The 21,638-nt window shown below is 40.8% G+C and overlaps 4 protein-coding genes across 4 annotated transcripts; 2 read left to right on the top strand and 2 right to left on the bottom strand.

Moving 5' to 3' along the window:
- Window positions 1–1,548: 1,548 nt before the first annotated feature.
- Window positions 1,549–2,313, bottom strand: N7477_004296 (glutathione S-transferase family protein; the record flags this gene model as incomplete). The annotated part of the gene is made up of 3 exons (XM_056965959.1): window positions 1,549–1,705; window positions 1,765–2,151; window positions 2,216–2,313. The coding sequence occupies 3 exons, from the start codon at window positions 2,311–2,313 to the stop codon at window positions 1,549–1,551; spliced, it is 642 nt and encodes a 213-aa protein (XP_056822740.1).
- Window positions 2,314–2,861: 548 nt separating this feature from the next.
- N7477_004295 (uncharacterized protein) lies at window positions 2,862–4,159 on the top strand (the record flags this gene model as incomplete). Its single annotated transcript, XM_056965958.1, is given in 4 exon segments — window positions 2,862–3,262; window positions 3,322–3,597; window positions 3,650–3,965; window positions 3,977–4,159. 4 exon segments carry the CDS (start codon window positions 2,862–2,864, stop codon window positions 4,157–4,159), a joined length of 1,176 nt encoding a protein of 391 aa, XP_056822739.1.
- A 13,441-nt stretch (window positions 4,160–17,600) lies between these two features.
- N7477_004294 (uncharacterized protein) lies at window positions 17,601–19,308 on the top strand (the record flags this gene model as incomplete). Its single annotated transcript, XM_056965957.1, has 6 exons — window positions 17,601–17,796; window positions 17,853–18,235; window positions 18,286–18,345; window positions 18,404–18,658; window positions 18,712–18,810; window positions 18,901–19,308. 6 exons carry the CDS (start codon window positions 17,601–17,603, stop codon window positions 19,306–19,308), a joined length of 1,401 nt encoding a protein of 466 aa, XP_056822738.1.
- Window positions 19,309–19,447: 139 nt separating this feature from the next.
- Window positions 19,448–21,122, bottom strand: N7477_004293 (acyl-CoA synthetase; the record flags this gene model as incomplete). Its single annotated transcript, XM_056965956.1, has 3 exons — window positions 19,448–19,612; window positions 19,670–20,796; window positions 20,849–21,122. 3 exons carry the CDS (start codon window positions 21,120–21,122, stop codon window positions 19,448–19,450), a joined length of 1,566 nt encoding a protein of 521 aa, XP_056822737.1.
- Window positions 21,123–21,638: the final 516 nt, after the last annotated feature.

Here is a 21,638-nt window from a genome sequence, read left to right as displayed (position 1 = left end):
ATATTTAGGATAGAAAGCCTATCAGTTAGGTAAGAAAGGATATCTGGACTAGGTGTAGTATTGTAGAAGCAAGACTGATTCTTACTAAGTCTAGATTAATTGGAAACCCTCTCGATTTAAGTACGAATTAGGTCCGAGACTTGCTTATTCCACTGCGGGGCAACCTTCACCGCTAGTCCTTAGTATTCCTTTACAGATTGCCCAAGTCCGGCTGTTAAAGCTCAAATTCCTACACACTACCGACCTGCGACCGTCTCCATACTCCGAACGGTGTTTTACAGCAGATCTCGAATTCTACGTGGTAATACGTGTCGCGGAATCTATTAAATTCCCCCTCCAACCCCCTATGCGCGTCTCGGACCGGAAGTTTTCCGCTTTCCGACCCCCTGATTGGCCCACCCCACAAAAAGACCACTATCCTTATGCACGTCGCGTACCCTGTTAGTCGTTCCTCCTCCCCTTGGTCTCACCATGTGCCTTCACCAGGGATTATATGGTGACTGTCTCCAGTGGCCCATGTGGGGTTGCCCCTGGTCCTGTCTGGTGGAGAGGCATTTGGCGCTGCCCCCCAAACCTAGTCTTTGGCGATGGCAAACCCTAAGTCCATCGACGACGTGTTTGAGGCGTGTGTGTGAAGGGCTCAAACTGAACTTAATTCAATTAGGTGTGGCCGACAATCTGTCTATCGAAAGCTTGAGGAAAAGTAAACACAGGGCCCCCTGAGAATCTAAGTACTCTCACGTGACACACGTGATCAATATCGGGCTCTGGCCCGTTACAGTATGGCATCGTCTGGGAGCAGTCGCAGAACCTCATCCTCTGCCAGAGATGCCTCTACGCACTATGCCCACGGAGTTCGCAGATCACGCACCACCTACTCAGTAAGATATATTTTATATTGCGCTAAACTATACTATAGCTATAAATTAAGTAGTTCCATAAAAATCTTAAAAATCTTTAAAAATCTTTAGCTATAATAGGCTAGAAGTGCTACTATAAGAGTATTAAATAGATAGTGTCTTACACTAAATATCTAGTAATATAAAAGTTATAGACTTACTACATAACACTAGTTCATGTGTGTTACGGTACAATTTACAACATGAGGCTATTCAACATCCACATCGGGACGTGATGAAGAACCCCCTGGTTACCTGCAGATAACCTGCATGGAAGCGAGCGCCACGTGATCCCACAGGTACACAAAAGGAAGATGCATATATTCAGATTATGCTCCTTCCTCGAGGTTTAGTTCAGTTGTTTTATTCAGTCATACAATTGGTGTTGTCGTGCCTCATCATCTTGTCCCTTACCTAGTCCAACCTATCCTTAACAGTTCTAATCCTTCTCCCCCGACTACCTAAGGGAACGATGGTGAACACCCGCCAGAATGCCTCCGAATAGGAGCTGACAAGCCCTTCAAGCCCCTCCTTATCTTCCGCCCCGCGGACTCCATCTCATGAGAGGTCACCCCCAGCTCTAAGGCCAATTGATCGTATCGAGGCCGAAGAACAGGAAGTAAAGTAAGTGTCAAAGAAACCCACGAAGTTAACTAGTCAACTTAAAAGCAGCCATGACCCTGCTCACAGGACGCTCGCTAAACAACCTGTTATACCATGCAGCGACTTCAGGGAAGCGCTCTAGATCAAGCCCGAACGATTCTGCGGTCGCAGTGAAGGGAAATGCCACCAAGTCGGCTATTGTCCTGTTCACATGTAAGTAATTACATGATCCAGTGTCATCAAGCGTGCGAGATTGGCTTACAATTTGTTACCGGTAACATATCGCCCCGCCGTCTTTTGAAGCTGCTGCTCGAGATGCAGGTATATCCTCAATACGTCTCTGACGACAGGCGTTCCTCCAGAAGAAGTAGAAGAGGTAGCGTGTGTATATGAGTTGTTCACTGTTCTCTTGAAGAAGGAGATCCAATCGTCAACCTCTCTGGCCTTCTTTGACCCATCTGGGTAAGATAATTCTCGATCCTCGTCATAGCGATCAAGGAGATACTTAGTAACGAGGTCTCCATCCACGATATTCTTGAATCCTGTATCTGTTACGTCTATGATGGCGGGTAAAGATGTGCTAGTTTTCCTGGCCACGGCATCATCTATCGCTTCGGCGCTATCAACAAAGTGTATGCTGTGCGGCTGCCTAGTATAGAGTGGATTAGGCCAATGTCAGATAAAGCGAGCGATGAAGGATTTCAGGCCCATACCGCAGATATTCAAGTAGTAATGCTACTGTTATGCCTTCTTCCGATATGGGAGAGGCGTAAAGGGCGATCTGCCCCCGTCTTTCGTTGAAAACGTTCATCTCGTGTGGTGCAAAGGCTGCGAGTCAAATCTTTAGTAGGTAGGCAACAGGAATAGCATATACTAGCTATGGAATATCAAGGATTCACCGGTCAAGTAGAGCAACAGAACCAAGAGGAAAATGCAATGATAAGATGCAAAATACGTTGATTTTGCTCTCCTAGATTCTCGGGCTCTTCGTGGGTTGAAATACTCATGAGGTGATAAGAAGTGGCAAAACCTCATGTCGAGAAAAGTGGGGTACTGTACCACGTTACCTGCAACGGCCTTCCGAAGTCATCGTTGACGTCATCAACCTGGCCTGAAAGGATAGTCGCACAAGTAGCACCAAACAGTCGCTGATTGATTAAGAAGTTGACCAATTCATGCACTGAGGAAATTGTAGAAAATAACCCATTGCCTACATAATGTTCCAAGAATCCCATACCTTTGGTCGCCGTACCTCGCAATACCAAAAGAATCGCCTGGTACCTCATCTGAAGAATAGTTGGTCTGGGCCTCTTCCGAAGGTAAGCATGCTAATTTCGAAGCCTTCGCAATCATTAGCTGATGAACCATCACAAGACGATATTTGCCGGCATCTTAGTTGAAATCTCGCCGGAATCTGAATGCCACGTCGCAATTGCTCTTCGTGACGAGACATACTTGCTCGACTTTATTGAAAGCACTTTCACTGCACCAACCTCGCATAGCTGTACCCAAATCATAGCTGCCTTAAGGAGGTACAGTGACCTTCATTCGGAGAAGATTCTCGGAGTGGCAATTTCACGGTTCTTGCATGATCGAATGCCTGGATTGTGCCCGCAACTTTGGACGGAATTGGATATCGTGCCCATTATCCTTGACGAGGAATCTGATTTCAACGCGATCCCTGAGACATTGACTCGCATACATTTTGAGAGGAAACCTATCGATGAGCAAGCCGAGTCACTTTCGAGAAAATGCATCAGGTACAACACTTTCTCAGTGAATGTTATCTCTTCCGAAATATCAGTCTCATTCCCAACAGGTTTTTTGGACCAAGCAATTTGCCCTTGGTGCATGTGGGCTTCCGTGGTAGAGTCGAGGTGGATTCCGGATATCACATTCAGCTGGCTGATAGAGATTCTTTTCGGCGAACCGTTCGCCCCGACACATGGACAGCGGTTGAGCATTATGCCTCAGATTTAAACCGCCGAGGTGTGAAGATTTCTTTCTTCAGCGCGACGCCTCAGGGTGGTGGTGTTGCGCTCATGCGCCATGCGGCTGTCCGCTTGGCACATGAAGTAGATGTGGATATCAAGTGGTAGGATCAAGCACGGCCTTTCCTCAAGGTGCGATAAAACTAAGCGACATAGGTATGTACCGAAGCCGCGCCCAGATGTTTTTCGGATCACGAAGACGAATCACAATATCCTACAAGGGGTGTCTGCCCCTGATGAACGGTTGACTGGTGACAGGCAGCAGCAATTGGCCGACTGGATTCAAGACAACGCTGAAAGATACTGGCTGCAGCGCGGCGGGCCTCTAAGCCGGTCTTCCGAAGGCGGTGCTGATGTTATTATTATCGATGATGCTCAGATGCGTGGTCTCATTCCGATTGCGAAGAGCATCCAACCGCATCGCCCAATCATCTATCGGAGCCATATCCAATTGCGAAGGGATCTAATTTCCGTCCCCGGAAGCCCCAGTGTGAAATTTGGAAATATCGCTGGGAGCATATTCGCCGGGCAGATATTTTTATAAGTCATCCTGTGGCTGACTTCGTGCCAAAGAACGTTCCATTCTATCGGGTTGGCTACATGCCAGCCTGCACTGACTGGTATTCTGGCCTGAATGACTCAATCCTAACTTTAGTACCATACTAACGTATATCACTCAGGCTTGATGGTCTTAAAAAAGGAATGAGGGACTGGGACGCAGCGTTCTATGGGCGCCGATTCAATCAATCATGCAGAGATTTCTTTAAATTTCGTAGATATTAATATACAATTAAGAAAGAATAGAAATAGATACTAAAATAGCTATAAATAATAATATCTTAATAAGCTAAATTATTAATTTTATACGTCCGAAATAGGAAAGGCGCGAAGAAATTATATATTGTAGTGGGAGAATTGGTGACATAATGAGCCTATGTGTGGCCTCAGGCATGATTTAATGTCTGCAGTGCATAGTACATCTCTAGACACACTTAGAGGGAGACAAGTCATCTACCCAATTCATTCAGGATTCACCCAATTTCTTCTATCTATAATATAGTATTAAGATTATCCCGCACGGCCGCAACAGGGCATCAGTACGGCCTCATCCAGTATCCTCTACACCAGACAGGCAGTGTGTATATGTGTGTTATCCAGTCTATATCGCCAGATAGCCATCGAGCCGTTCCTATTTCATATTAGCGTCCCCGGGAAGGCTCTTTTGTTAAGGCATATCACTATACAAAGAAACACACACCTAAAGGGTAGGGATCGCGTTTAACCCTGAAGGCTATAAGACTGTCTAAGACCTTAAGCGGGAGACCATATTTACCAGTGATTGCGACGGTATATAGTCGGTGCGAATAAATAAGTGACTAGCCGAGATATAATGTTCTCCTAAATATACCTAGTTCCTACGAGGAATACTGTCGGACTAATATATAGGAGATACGGCGGTACTTTAGATACTACTAAAGATATAGCCTATCTAATTAAATACGGTGGCCGAGTAGGGGTACCTAGGTATCCGATAGCTATAGCACTCTACCACACAGATAATATTAATATAAATAATTCTATATTATAAATTATAAGAAGAGAAAGCGGCCTTAATAAGAAGAAAAAGCGAAGAAGAAGAAGAATTATTAAAGAGATACGATTAAAAGTAAAGCGCACAGAGTTAGTATTTCTTTTTGGCCAAAAAGCTATCTCTTTTTTATAAGTAAGTAATAGCGTACGGCACGTAAGGTGTGATAGCTCCTAAGCTATCGGACTCTAAGGGTATTCTAACCTTTATAGATTACTATAAACCTATACTAAAAAGATCCGAATTAACCCTAAGTGATAATAATTATATAGATAATACGGATTATAAGCACTAGCCACTATTATCCTTAGCCGAACCGCCTAGTAGGGTATAGGCTATACCTTATTCTTATATAGTTTAAGTACCTTATTTCTCTGTATTACTAGCTCTAGGATCCCTAGGAGCACTATACTTTAATAAGACCAATATCTCTGAGTTCCTAGAGAAGCTATAGGATATATATTTTAGATATAGCGTTAAAAGCGATAAAGATATTATAGGTATATTGCCTTAGTACTACGCGAAGGTCACTAAGTCTTAAGTAAAGAGATAAGACTCTTAGCTAAGAAAGGACTAGGATACCTTTAGGGAAGCTTTCTTAGAGCACTTTTATAATAATAATAGTAAGTAGCAAAGGTATATAAAGATATACCTTTAATCCCTTATATAGGTTAAGCGGATAATATAGGATAATATCCGCTTATATCTTAATAAGTTCAATAATATCTCTGGCCGTATCTACTTAAAAGGTGAGGTTAGCGATATAGATAGGGTAAGTCTCTTTATCTAAGGACTTCCGTAATAGCTTAAGGAGAAGGTTATTAGAAGATATACTTATAAGTAGTTACTGAGAGGGACACTAATTACTTATTCGGAGGTATATATAGTAATTAGGTTATATATTAGAGAGAAAACCGATATTCAGAGAATTCTTTTAACTATTAAATCTTCTCTGAGTAACCCTAAGCGTGACTAATAACTTTATCCCTTATAGTAGTCGCCTACTACTATTATAAAGCCTTAGGAAAATCGTTAACTAACCGCTAGTTAGATCTAGCGTTAGGATAAATAGGATAGGAAGCTCAGAGAAATATAATTATAAATAGAGGCACTTACTCTTAAGCTATAGGCTAGCCGAGATATAAGGAATAATATTCGGTATAAGCCTAATAGAAAAAACCCTTTAAATAGCCTTAGCGCTAATCCTCTAATAAAATACTAAATATATAGAGATATTTACTTCTCTCGACTAAATTAATATCTATCTATCCGCGATATATAAGGCCGTAGTATTATATATTATAATATTATAAATTAGATAGTTTTAGGTACTATTAAATAACTAGGCCCGAGACTATATATAATCCTAGGATAATTAAACTAAGAAGCCTTCTAAGCGTAATATAATAACTAAAAGAAGCAGGAGTTATATAGAGTATCTATATAGCTAAGCAGTAATATCGCTTATGTCACTCTTCCTGCTCCCACTTATCTTACGAATCTAAATATATCTATCTACTTTATTACTATTACGCTTCTTAGTATCGCGCCTATATAGGAGAAGCTCGAGGAAAGCGAGGATAAGGAAGTAATTATCCTATTTAGTACTATTAACGCTATTAAAGGCTATCCTGCAAAGCGCCGTAAAGACTAAGATATTACTAGAATAAGGAACTCCTAGACTAGCAGATTCTAACTATATATTACTAATACTAATAATAATAATATAATATAAGATAGATAGCCTAAAGAGACTTAAACTATATAGCCTTAGTAAGAAGCTACTCCGCTATATAGCTAGGTTCTAAGAAGAGTTCACGGCCCTATTAACCTAGATATTACGTAGCGAAGATCTTAGCTTTCGGATATTATAATATAAAAGATATAGGAAACCGAGATTACCCTTATAATCGGTGAGCTCGCTAGGTCTGCTCCGAAGATACGCGCTAGAATAGGTAAAGGTATTAATATAGATATTATTAACTAGCGTATTAATAAGATACTCTCGTAAGTATATACTTAGTCGAACTTCGTAGATATCTCTCTCTCGAAGGAAGTAGAAGGTAAGATTAACTAAATTATAAGGGATATTACTAAGTATTATTAGGATATAGGTAGTCCTATTAATATAAAAGATCTAGCTATAAAAGTGAGCTACTAAAATACCTAGATAGCAGATACCTCGCCTATATCTTCTCCCTATAAATACTCTAGAGACCTCCTATTTATAATAGTTTCCGTCGGCGGATAAGTAATTAAGGCGTATATCGATACTGGATCGTTAGTCAATATTATCCGCAGAGATATCGCCTAATCTATATAAGCGTAGATATAGCTAAAGCTAAGACTAAAGCTTATTCCTATCTGTTGAGATATAAGGGTAAAGCTACCACGAAGCAGATCGTGGCCCCTTAAGTCCGTGGGATCAACCTTAGTCTGACTAGGTCAGTCGGTGCCAGACAAAGGTAGAAGGTCAAAGGTCGTAGGATAGACTATAAGCAGATATAGCCTAAACGAAGGCAGAACCACAGTCCTGAGGATCAAAGGAAGAAGGTAGAGATGACTTTGGAAAGTGGAAAATGACTTAAGGAAAGTAGAACTGACTTCAGGAAAGTAGAACTGACTTCAGGAAAGTAGAACTGACTTGATTCTATCTGCTAGACAAGAAGGACGTATTTATAGGCTAGGATAGCCTAGAAATAACGTCTAGAATAGCATACAAATGACGTACAAACACTAGGCAGCAACATAATGAAGGTGGCAAAGAAGGGAACCGAAGAGAAGCGAAAAGAATGATGTCAAGGATCGACGGTCTAAGCCACCCCGAAAGCTCCCCCGCAGGATCAGGCTATGCATGCCTAAAGGTGGACCATTTTACCCCTAAGGAAAATGGTCCCGCCTATCGTTCGGGGGAGGGCCGCGACCAGAATCAGAAGTGGTCAAAACATCATTTTTGATAGAAGAAAAATCTGGTCACGTGATCAATACCATCTGGTCTTATATGTTGAATATAAGGATAGATCTTTCTATGTAGCATTGGTCTATATTCCAATACTATCGATAGCGGTAAGTTCGCAGTTAGTACTTATATTAAGAATCTACCGATTAATATTAGTGATATCGTGACTAAGTCGTATACTATAGTCGGGGATAGTTATATGAACGATCTCCTACTTAGTAGGATATAGGCGAAAGATATATTACTATAAACCTCTGAGAAAGGTAATAGGAGGGTTATTTACACGATATCGAGCTAGGACAGAAGGAAGCGCGTTAGCTTTAAAGCGTATTATCCACGGAATAAGGGATCCTTCTATAAAGACTAACTCTAGCCTAAAGAATATAAGACTTTTAATTTAAAAGCCTAAGTAGGTATTTAGTAGCCGCCTTAATATCTACCTCTGTCTTAGCGGCTAAGTCTACCGAGACTATTTACTTAATAGTACTATTAAATACTATAAATATAATAATTATTAAAGAAGAAATAATAAAAATACACAGAAAGTAAAAAAATACAAAAATATAGCGATAGGAGAAGAAGAATTATATAGGGGAGACGAATTATAGGGTAAATAGTTTTTTAGCTAAAAAGATCTCTCCTTATCTTAGTGCCTTACAGATCTAATATCTAACAGATCCTTATTACCGCTAGAAGACTATAGCTAATATTATCTATTTTAATAAAGTTAAGTACCGTATATCCTTTTCGGACTTTATTATATTAGAGCTAGAATTCCCTAAGATAAGACTACCTAATACCCTTCGATCGAGAAACTATATCGCCTATCGCGCGTAAGTTAATACCCTTTATAAGAGGAAGGCAGATAAGATATACTTAGTTAATTTATCTAATTCCAATAGGTCGATCCCCGCCGGTAACCCTAACTAATAAAGGATATACCTCGAAAAGTATTATATAAAGTATCGCGCCGCTAATACTTCCTCTGAATTCGATAACTTACTACGACCTTATATAGTAACTATTATAAGAGGGGCTAGGCTTACGCCTAAGAGAGAGAAAACACTACTTATTAGTATAACTTTTCTCCTTAAGAGAGACTATTACTATATAAGCTATTATTTAAGAGGGAAGGGGTACTTATATAGTCTTAGGAGTATATAAGTTATATTCGTGAAGAAATTATACCGGCCTAGCGTATTAAGACTATACCCTATAAAGCTTAGTAGTATCCTAGCTTTAAGATTCCCTATACTCTCGCGTCTATTATTAATAAGATACTCCGAGAAAGACTATAGAAAAGTATCCTTAAGCTATACGATAGTCCGTACAGAAACCTATAGTTCCTAGTAAAGAAGAAAGGCGTAGGTAAGTATCAGTTAATTAATATTACGATATTAATTAATAAGGTCACAAAGCGAGACATAAATATACCCCAGACGTTAATAAGTTCGCTAAAGAATTTACGGGACTTACACTAGCCTCTTTAGTTAACCTCTATTCCGGATATAATTAGATTACCCTCGCAGAAGAAGATAAGGACCTTACTACTATTTAAACCCCGCTAGGCCTTCTACGATAGATTACTATCCTATAAGGCGCGGCTAATTTAGTACTATAATTCTAAAGGGTAATATTATAGATCTTATATTTAATTTTTAGTGTTATTATTAGGTTATTTCTGGACGACATTATAGTTAAAGGGCTACGGTCCCAATATAATAATAAGTTCGTATTATTAGGAATATATAAGTTTATCCTTAAGTACCTCTAGAATCTCGACGAGACTTTATATCTTTTTAAGCTAGCTAATATTACTATCTCGGCGGAAAAATCTTAATTCGCTATATTAGGTATTAAAGTTATTAGCTAGGTCTACGATATTAATAGGCGCCGCGCTATAGAGAGTAAGGTAGCGAAGCTTATTAACTAGCTAATCCTATTAACTAAAGATAAATTACGCTCTTTTATTAGACTAGCTATCTACTTCTGTATTTTAGTAGCTAGGTTTTAGATTATTATAGATAGCCTATATATCTACCTAAGGAAGAATACCCTATTTTAGTAAGGGGTAAAGTAGTAGTCCGCTTTTAATTAAGTTAAAGAAGTACTCTCTATATTCCCTACTATATTATCTATTAACTATAACTTTAAGCCTCTAATAATTATTATCGCGGTAGATATATCTAGAAAGGGTTAGGGCGCTATCCTAATATAAGAATAAGATAGTATTAGGAAACCCGCGCGATATAAATTAAGTATATAGATAGAGATATAGCTTACCTATAATATAGGTAAACTAGAATATCGCGCTATATTAATAGTATTAAAGAAGTTCCGATATTAGCTATATAGTATCTACTTTATATTAAAAATAGACGTAAAAATATTAGTGTCCTAACTAAATCGCCCTATAGCTAATCTACTTAGTATATTAGTGACTCGGTAGATAATATAGATCTAACTCTTTAATTTTAACGTTAAGTATATATTAGGGAGGAAGAATAGCGCGGTAGATAGGCTTTTAAGGCGTCCTACTACCAAAGAAGAAATTAGATAATAATAGTAAGAGGTTAACGTTAATAACTTTATTAATACGGAAGTGTCCTACTTATAGGCGAGCTATTTCCTAGCGCGTACCACTATTATAATAGACGAGAATAAGGATAAGAACGAGGATAATAACCCTACCGCTAACGCTATAGTCTTACCTCTTAGAGAGGGTTATTCGACCGAATTATAAGATATCGCGCGGTACTTAATTATACTAAGAAGATCGCCGGAAATATCTTATAGTTAATTCTACTACTTTAAGAAACGCTATTTAAAGTTCGTTTACTAAGATAGCTACCTCTTCTACTAATAGAAGGGAAGAATAGAGATCTTACGATATATTCTCAATAATAAGGAAGACTAACAGAATATACTATATAGTATATATATAGATTTATCCTATAAAGGTCGAGAAGCCACTTATATATTATTAAAGCACTAATATTATTAGCTATAAATATTTAAAGACACCGCTATATTTATTAGAACCTATATTAAATACTAAGCACGAGACCCAATATAAATATACGAGCCCGCTATTACCCCGAAGAACCTAAGGCTATTTAATAAGTGGTTTATTAATATTACTTATATATTAGATAAGGATAGCTTTAAATCTATTATCTAAGGGCGAGAGTCAGTTAGCGGCTAGGTAGAAGTATAAGTCCTTATTAGCGTAGATTCTAAAGTAATCTAGAGTTTTATCTACGAAGATATTATTTACTATTATAGGTATCTAAGAGAGATTATTATAGATAATAGACCTAAAAACTATAGTAAGATATTAAAATTCCTTAAAGATCGCGATATTAAGAAGGTCACTATTTTAGTATATTATCCTAGCTTAAATAGCCCTATTAAGTGTTCTATAAGAATATTAAAGGATACACTCTCTAAGATAACTAGCGGATATCTAATAGGAGACACTTCTACCTAAATAAACCGATAGAGACCTTATTTCTATACTATATTAATAGTAGACTAAATAACTATTAATACTATTATCGGAATTAGCCTATACTATTTCCTATTTAGGGTATATATAATCTTACTAGTTAAATTAGAGATACCTATATAGAGTATACTGCTATAGGAGACTATCTAGGACAGACTGAGTCTTATTATAATATATATATAATAGATCGAAAGACGAGAGAAGGATATTAAGGAAGCTATCCTACGAATAAACCGCCTTAAGGAGAATAATATAGGATACTTTAATAACTACTATCGCACTTATAATACTCCCCTTAAGAAAGATAACTATATCTTACTATATAATAGTTAAAGGTCTTTAGATATAATATTTATTTAGAAGCTCCGCTTTCGATAGCTTAGACTATATTAGATTAAGTCTATTAAAGGAAATAGATCCTACTTTATTAGGGAACTTAATAGTACTATCCTATACTATATCGGAGATAAGAATACGGATATAATTAATAGCGACAGACTTAAAAGATTCTACCCTCGTGGAATAGGAGATTCTAATAGTATATAGGATATTATATAGATTAGCCACCTTCGGAAGCGAAGACTAATTAGTTAACTAAGAGTAATATAATAACTCTTTTATCTTACTATTTAAATAATTATTTTACCGATACTACGAGATACTTTTTCGGCCAAAAAGATCCTTCGCCTAAGGCACTAAAATACCTCATACCTTACACTTATTTATATCGCTAAGGGATAGCTCTCCTATTATAATAAGGAGGGGAAGGATACTTATTATTACTAGTTATTACCGATTAAACGCTTATTATTACGATTTTCCTTTATTTATTGCAATTTTATTACTAGTTTAAAAAGACTATACAGTAAATCCCCTATAAAGTATTAGAATATGAAATGCTGAAAGCCCTAAACTTCACTTTAAAAACCTTACTTTATAAATCTCTCTTTCTAACCCCCTATCACACCCTCGTATACCTTCGTATACGAATTCTGATCGATATAGATAACGATAACCTCCTAAGAGATATCGAGGTATATAGATAGCCTATTAATAGTATTGAGAATGCCCTCTAGCTTCTTCGAAGCTATAAGTAGCTTTAGGCGTACGAGCTCGTATCTTAACTGTTCGATAGGCTACTTATAAACTATAGTTATACGGAGCGTGCTATTAATTTACTATACTAGTACGTTAATAAAGAAGAACTATAGAGAGGCTCAGAAGAGTATAAGGAGTTCTAGAGAAGGGTAGTCTAAAGGCTAAAGGATATAAATATAATACGCCTAGAATAAGTAGTATCTTATTGCGAATAAGCTAAAAGCTATCGAAGTATAGGGAGAATAGTAAGCGAATACCTTCTTCCGTTACTTAACTACTTATTCGATAATAGAGCTAGCGAGTAGGTTTATCACTACTGGCCTTAGCTATAATTATATCCGCCTCTCTATTAATAACGAAGTTCTCTCTCGCTTATTATCGCTAAGCAGAGGTATCCAAAACACTAAAGGAATTATTTAAGGGGATCTTTTAAAGGCCCTCCTCCGGAAGTGTACCTTAGCCCTTAAATAAGAGAATCTTTTTTAGTGTAGACTATAATTAGACTAGGATAGGTACTACTACGAAGTAGGCTTTGGCTAGGATCTACCCGCTATTAAACTAGGAGGCTAGACTGCTCTTTTAGGATAGTTTATTTCTATTACTACGGTTAAGATAGAGGATAAAGCTAATACCGATACCGAAGCGATAAATAACCGTGATCCTAAAAGTATTATACCTAATAATATATAGGATATAACGATATAGCTTAAAGAGTTAGATAAGAAATATATAGCCGACCTAATATCTATTAGCGACTTATCTAGTGTGGTCTCTAATCTTTCTGTGGCCTAGTCACTTCCTAATAACTACTTATTAGAAAGTAATAAAGAATATAATATCTCGTAAGAAAGAAAGGAGACTACTAAATATAGTTATACCGCCTAAAGAGTAGCTATAAATAAGACTTTAGCCCTTCTTACGGACGCTATAAATAGATAAAAGTTAGTAGCACTTAGGCGTATTAGAAAGCTATCCCTTCCGGAACTAGATTCGATCTTTACTAAGGATATAATCTGTCTGCCTTATGCGAAGAGAGTATTTAAATTATTCGATATACGCAGTATTAGTAAGGACTACGCGGCACTAATAGTGCGAATTAATTTTATTTACCGATATACTAAGGACTAAGATACTATAATAAAGGAGAACCGGATATAATTTCTATTAGATATTAATAAGTTATAGTTAGATTTCTACCGCTTTAAGTATTAGGCTAATCCTCCTATTATCGCCGACTATCGTAGGGTAACTTAGTTATCCTTTAAAAGCCTCTATCGTAGGGTATCTCCTACTCCCGACCCTATAACGCCTATACCTATTATATTAAAGTTATAAATATAAGAGCGAGGGAGTATAGTTATTCCGTAGTTATTCGGCTAGTTAAAGGAGGACTTTAATAGGTATTACCTAGGTAGCCTTCTTACTCTTATATATAAGGAGATAGATATATATAACTACCACTATCTACCTTATATAGGTAAGCCTCGCCTTAGGTAGTTAAGGAATATATAGTATAGTATTATTTAATAGCTTATCTATTAGGATCTAGCGTACTATATATACTATATTTTCTTCTGGCTAGACTACGCTTACTAACTGATCTCCTTCCCGTACTACGCAAAGAGTACTATGCCTAAGGAACAGACTTATTTTAGGTATATTAATATAAATCTAAATAACTTAGTATAGACTAAATAAGGTAGCGTAATCCTATAGGGTAGTCTAGTATTAGATAATAAAGATAAATAAAACTATACTAAGATTCTACTTAGTATATATCGCTATATTTAGAAGTGGTGGGCTCTTATACGGGATAGGATAAATACTACGGATAGCTTTATATAGAAGATTAATAATTATCTTTAGACCCTAGAAGATACTAAGCGATATAGTACTAACTAAGTGAAGGAGATCTATATAGCTAGTGATATCCGAATTAGTTTGCCTAATATCCCCTATAGGTTAACGGGCCCCGTAACTAAGAGGCAGAGAAGTATTTTACTATAGTTTATATATATTAGAGATAACCACTTAACTCTAGATACTCTAGAGTTCGGTATATAGGAAGAAGTATCTACGGTATACTAAGACCTTATATAAGCTCTAAGAACTCTATTAGGGCTTACGAGTAGTGTATATAGCTATCTATAGTATATATTCCCTGTGGCGCTACGATTCCGCGGGGAAGATTTAATCTCTAAATACTTAGTTAGTTATAGCTATTAGATAGACCTTAGTGTATTAGCTAAGTTAGATATCCTCTTCGGATCGGATAAAGCTATAGTAACCGCCTATATTATCTTATAGAGGAAGAAGGCGCAGTAAATATACGCCTAATTATTTAGAGATATAATTAAGGCAGAGAAGCTAGTATTTAGGAAAGATTCCTTCTTCTACCGTAAGGTATTAATACTATATATTAGTCCCCCTAATTTAAAAGTTATACCTCCGGAGGATAATAATAACGAGGAAGAGATATAATATCCGCGGCGATAGGGAATAGGTATTCTGGTCCTATCTTTCTTTACTTTTATTAAAGTGGCTTAGGCATTCTAAATTAACTACGCTTAACTATAAGACGGTTAATTTTATAGGGAGGGGTGGTATATAGTGGGAGAATTAGTGATATAATAAGCCTATATATGGCCTTAGGCATAATTTAATGTCTGCAGTGCATAGTATATCTCCAGATACACTTAGAGGGAGATAAGTTATCTACCTAATTCATTCAGGATTCACCCAATTTCTTCTATCTATGATGCAGTATTAAGATTATCCCGCACGGCCGCAACAGGGCATCAGTACGGCCTCATCCAGCATCCTCTACACCAGACAGGCAGTGTGTGTGTGTGTGTTGTCCAGTCTGCATCGCCAGATAGCCATCGAGCCGTTCCCATTTCAATATATACGGATATATTAGACCTATCGCGGGTGACCTAAAGGGATCCTCGACGGGTCCGGGTCCGGGTTAGGGTCGGTAAGGTTAACCCTACCCGACGCGGGTCGGGTGGCGGTTCTTGATCTTGGACCCGCGGGGCGGGTGAGTGCCAGGTCTACAGAAATCGCTAGCTTTGCAGACTTAAATATAAAGCACACGCTGGAAGACATCCTTCACTGAGTTTCGACCTTAGAGCCGGAGTGAGTCTGGCCCTTCTTACTGTCGTAAGCACTGGGGGCAGTGCCTTATTTCGAGAGGGGGCAGATATTATGGTTACGGAGGAGGATCAGGTGACCACAGAACCTCTTATCCTGCCTACGGACACTTTTAGCTAGACAGAACAATGAACACACACTTACGTGCAGTTTCCTTCTTACTGCGTAACACTTATGGTATGTTTTTGGTCATCCTCGTCGTGCACCTCTGCCTATATCTCCATGCGTTCGCAAATAGTTGCACTGACTGATTATCTCGCTCGGTAGGTCGCCTGCACTGCTGAAGAAACCGAGTGATTGGGCAGAAAACATTGACATCTGTGGCTTCTGCTTCCTTCCTCCCGTCAGATTCTAGTTCTGTTCCACCAATCGAACTGACTAATTTCTTGAATGCTGGCCCCCCACCTATCTATGTAGGGTTCGGTTCAATTGTGGTCAATGATCCATCAAACCTTACAAAGAATGGTGGGGTGAAGGGTATGCTCAAGGGTGTGGGGAAGGGCCTCGGCGGGGCTGTAAAAGCCACTTGCAGGTATGCGAAAGCGGATTATTTGATTCTGCCTTCTTTTCACCTCACCAGACTAATGTGGACAAGGCACATACGGACTGATAGGATTTCCCTTGACTGGACAGCGAAGACATTTACTCAAGTCACTTGGCAAACCCAAAGAATATTGCATCACGCATTCGTTAATTGCACAGGGCCAAGTCGGGCTGCAATTTCCAGCAGAGCAAGAACGCAAAGAAGTTATACAAAGATGGCATGATATGAAGAAGCTGTAGGACAAATTCCATACAACTACGCAACTCAGAATTCGAGATGTGTGCTATGCGCATGATTCTCTCACATCAACCCGGATTACCTTGAGTTGTCTGACACCTTCATAGACAGAAATGAATGGCAATATGCCTCGAATCACTCATCATATTTTTGCCCTGGACTTCGATTTGCTTCATTCGCCCCACTCTTGTGGCGAAAAAAGGCTGGTTTTGGCCGGGCCGTATAGTTGCCCCTGGACGGAACAGTGGATGTAGAGGTAAATATGCAAACATAATATGACGGCTTAAGGGCCACTGCCAGATTGTTAGAGCTATCCCAACTTGCTGGAAAGGGCGGTGACGATCCTGGCCCAGTGGCCTTCTGGATCTAACGAGCGCGTCACGATTTCCTCGGTCGGCAGCGATGGCTTCCGCATTGAGAGCAAAGCTAGAGTCTCCTGCCTATCGTGCCGTTTTACGTCACCGAATAGCCCGAGGAAGTTCACAGAGTGCCGACTTCTCTGTTGCTACTTACGAGATTTGCTCTTCACAAGGTTTAGAAACATGTCGGGAAAGGGCTCAAGAATACGGCGTACAAAGATCCATAGGTTATCTTCCCGGTTAGGTCTGCATCTTTGACACAGCTGAAGTCCAGCAAAAGTGGTTCAAACGTCGGCGGCATCTCAAAATACGCGCGTACTGAATCTGTGCTCTAGGAGGGCATGTTGTGGTCCCTGACCCAACGGTTAGATCTCCACACGTGCGATGACACCATCAATGCCTCGACATTGCTCATCGATTTGCGTCTTCGTCAACCAATGTTCACCGCGATCATCTCCACTGCTTGATGTCGTTCGCTAACTCGCAATCTTCTCGGCCGATTTGGCATGATCTCCTTGTTGGACAGTCTGGTTACTATCGCGTGCAATGGGCCAAAATGATGTGCTCTTGAATAAACCTTGGGCATGTCTTATATGGCCATGCTGCGACCGACATTTCTTTTTCGAAAGATATCGTCGAGTTTGGTCCCTTTTCCATCGCCATGTCTGCTTTTGATGAAAAGGAGGCCCAGGCCAACATTGGCCTTGAATTCCAACCGTCCGGGGTTTCGCCTTCGTCCAACAGTATAGCAGAAAGTGTCGGTAACAACGAGAAGACTTTACTCCGCAAGCTCGACTATAAGCTGCTACCGCCCTTGACAATTTTATATCTCCTGTCATTCTTGGACCGAAGCAATGGTTTGCCTTCTTTGAATACGACAACAGACCGCATTTGAACTGACGGGATGGGACAGTTGGTAACGCGAAGCTTGAAGGCATGGCCACCGACGTGGGTATGACGGGAGACCAATACCTGACTGGCTTAACGCTGTACTTCATTGGCTATGTTCTCTTTGAGGTTCCTGCGAATACGGTCTTGAAATTGGGCACCCCGAAGATATGGCTACCAACGCTCAGCTTGATCTGCGGGGTAGTCGCAACCTTGATGGGTATCATTCACAATTATCCCGGGTTCCTTGCTTCGCGATTCTTTTTGGGTGTTGCGGAGAGTGGGCTTTTCCCCGGTGTGGTATACTATCTTTCTATGTGGTATAAGCGGAATGAGCGGCATTATCGTGTCGCTCTGTTCTTTAGCGCTGCCAGTCTCGCTGGTGCATTTGGAGGTGTGCTCGCTTGGGTTAGTTTCCGTTTCCTGCCGTACTGGATAGTACGCTAAGTTTGATTTAGGGTATCGCGCATATGAAGGGAGTCGCAGGTTTGAATGGTTGGCGCTGGATATTTATCTTGGTAGGTTTCCGGCAACGAGACTTGATGACAGGCATGCTAATACGACGGGGATGATCAGGAAGGGATTCTCACTGTCAATGTGTCTATCCTTGCCTATTTTTGGGTGCACAACTATCCAGCAACCGCCACATTTCTTTCCAAAGAAGAACGAGACTTCATCCAATTCCGTCTGAAGATTGACAATGATTCTACGCGGGATGAGGAGTTCTCATGGTCTGCTGCAATGGACGCATTTAAGGATCCAAAGGTGTGGCTGTACGGATTAGGTTTTCATACCATGTCATTGCCGCTCTACACACTCTCGCTCTTCTTGGTTAGTTCATACGCTGTATAAAATTTGACGCGTCGAAGCTAACGCTCGTTCAGCCAACAATCATCAGAGATCTCGGTTATTCCGCCGCTAAGGCGCAACTTCTCACCGTGCCCCCATATGCCGTCGCATTCATCCTGACGATCACTATTGCTGTGTTCTCGGAAAAATCCTAACGTCGAGCACCTTTCATCATGGGCTCTTCTGCCCTCGCTTGCATTGGATACATTATGCTGCTTTCACAGGATCGGGCCGGCGTGTCCTATGCCGGTACGATCTTCGCTGCGGCGGGTATCTACCCTGCCGTGGCTATTGTGTTGTCCTGGCCGGCGAATAATGTTTCAGGCCAGACCAAGCGCTGCATCGCCAATGCCATGCAAATCTCTATTGGCAATCTGAGTGCCGTTCTTGGGACACAACTCTATCGCACCGAAAGCAGCCCACGGTACTTTCTTGGACACGGATTCGCCCTGGGGTACCTTGTCGCCAACATAATTGTTGTAGCGATTTTGTGGCGTGTACTTAGTCGAGAGAATGACAGTAAGGAGCGTATTCGGGAGGCGCAGGGATTGAGACCTTTGATGGGCGACGTTGGGGACGCAGAAGGAGAGTTTTTGGGTGACAAGGACCCCCGCTGGGTCTTCCAATTATGACATTATATCGGTCTACAAGAATTCTGATCGTCTACCAACAATCATTGAAATTCATCGGGGTTTTCCATCTCTGTATTGGTCATTTATCCTTCTATACCCACGCTAAGCACAAATGTCTCACCTAATGTGAATATTTGCCTTAAATCTTGTCCGGCCAGTACTTCTGCACAAGAATCTTCTTGTTTACTTTGCCCATAGCATTCCGCTCGATGGCATCGACGGCCCTTAAGACGGTGGGGACTTTATAAGCCGCCATTTCGGTTTTCAGTTGTGCCCGAAGAGTCTGCAGGTCGAGCGGAGTGCCCTGAGATTTGCATTAGTAACCTTGGAAATGATGTGTTGATTCTTTCCAGAAACTTACTCGAAATTTGACCACTGCGCTCACTCTTTGACCCCATTCTTCATCCTTCAAACCGACCACAGCTACTTCCTGAATGGATTCCAAGGCCAGCATTTTGCGTTCGACTTCAAGCGCGGAAATTTTGTAGCCGCCAGACTTGATTACATCCACTGATGCGCGGCCCTGAATGAAGTATGCACCGTCGGCGTCGCGCCTGGCCACATCTCCTGTTTTGAACCATCCATCTGCCGTGAATTCAGAGGCAGTAGCCTCAGGCTTACGCCAGTACTCAAGGAAGACATTTCCTCCTTTGATTTCAATCATACCGTCCTCGCCAACTTCTTCCACAATACGGCCAGTTTCCTTGTCAGTCAATCGAATCTGGACCCCGGGAAGCGGCCAGCCAACACTTCCATCAATACGCTTCTCGACTTCAAGTCCACAGCTCAAGGCCATACCGATCTCGGTCATTCCATACCGCTCCAGTAAGGTTTGACCGGTGATTTCACCAAACTTGGTTTTTATGGGGGTCGGAAGGGCGGCTGAACCACTGACAACAAGACGCAAAGCGCGAGCTCCAGCTCGAGCAGCATCCTCCTGGGCTGTTCCACGGATGTGAGTGTCGAAGTAGTCATTTAGACGAGAATAGATGGTAGGGACAGCGAAGAAGAGAGTAGATTCTTGGGCTTGCCATCGCCCCCAGATCACATGAGGGTCAAACTTAGGGTGCATCTCTACAGTGGCACCGCCCAGATGACTAGCGACTAGTCCGTTGATGATCCCGTGGATGTGGTGAAGTGGGAGAACGTGAATGAGATAGTCCTTTGGGCTATAATTCCAGGCTTTGACGAGACAGCTGGCCTGGAATGTTATCGTCTCATGCGTAGAAACACACCCTTTCGGGTTTGATGTGGTTCCACTGGTGTAAACCATAAGAGCGCGTCTATCAAGAGCCAAAGACGACGTAAAGGATGGCAGCGACGGGGCTTCGTTCTTTGTGAATGGGTCAAGGCCCATGAAGGGGACCTCGATAGTACATCCCTCACGCAAAGCGGGTGCAATCTTGTCAAAAGTAGGATGGATGATAACTAGAGACGGGTCCGAATCGCCAATGACGTATAGCAATTCTTTGGCAGGATGACTCGTGCCTATGCCGGTAATTAGCGATCGTGAGAGACTCAAGCAATCGTGACAACGTACAGAGTGGCACACAAACTCCACCAGCAGCCCAAATTGCCCAGCTGGTCACCACATAGTCATAACCATTCGGCACAAGAAAAGCAATACGCCGTTCTTCCAAGTCGGTCAATCCTAGCTGTTCTGTAATCTGCTTTCTGAGACCAGCTGCATCCTCGAGGAGCTGAGTGTATGTGAAGGATTGTTGCTTGGTTGCGTCGAGCACGGCCACTTTCGCGGGGTCATTTTGCGCGTGTTGTTGCGCCGCCAGGAACAGCGGGAGTGAGGGGATAGGCATGAGGTCGACGGACGATATTCGATGAGCTATAAGGGCATTTGTTCTAAAGGATTAGGGAAGGGGGAGGTATTTGAAGAAGCAGAATTCAGAGAGGCAGAAGATCATCGGAGTCCGATCCACCGAGGTTCAGTGCAACTCTGATTTAGCCGGTTGCGATCAACTTTCGAAAAGCATCGCTCTACGGCTCTTCATGGGCGCAAAATCATACGCAGGATCATTGAAAGAAATGATTCAATCTGTTCATATGAAGGCAACAAGAACAACCTTCAAGATGGATAAATTGAGCTTTCTCATTTCGTTTCTGATTCTCCCCGCGATCTTTTCGGCATTCAGATGTAGCCCCGAGGTCGGCGATAGATTTGAGTCCAGCACCAAGCTTTGTGCTGCGGCTTCGAGCAACTCTGCGAAGTCTAAAATCATTGAGTGACTTCCGATAAATAGTTGGCCGATTATCATCACTTAATAATCAGGGATGGTCATGATGGCTGTATTTTTGAACGAGTCTGCTTCTTTACT

The sequence above is a fragment of the Penicillium maclennaniae genome (assembly GCF_028827695.1).
Source record: "Penicillium maclennaniae strain IBT 15551 chromosome Unknown utg000004l:1.0-3007600.0:1.0-3009580.0, whole genome shotgun sequence".
Lineage (NCBI taxonomy): Eukaryota > Fungi > Ascomycota > Eurotiomycetes > Eurotiales > Aspergillaceae > Penicillium > Penicillium maclennaniae.
Note: the sequence above shows the minus strand (reverse complement) of the source record. Positions and strands in the feature narration are given on the sequence as shown.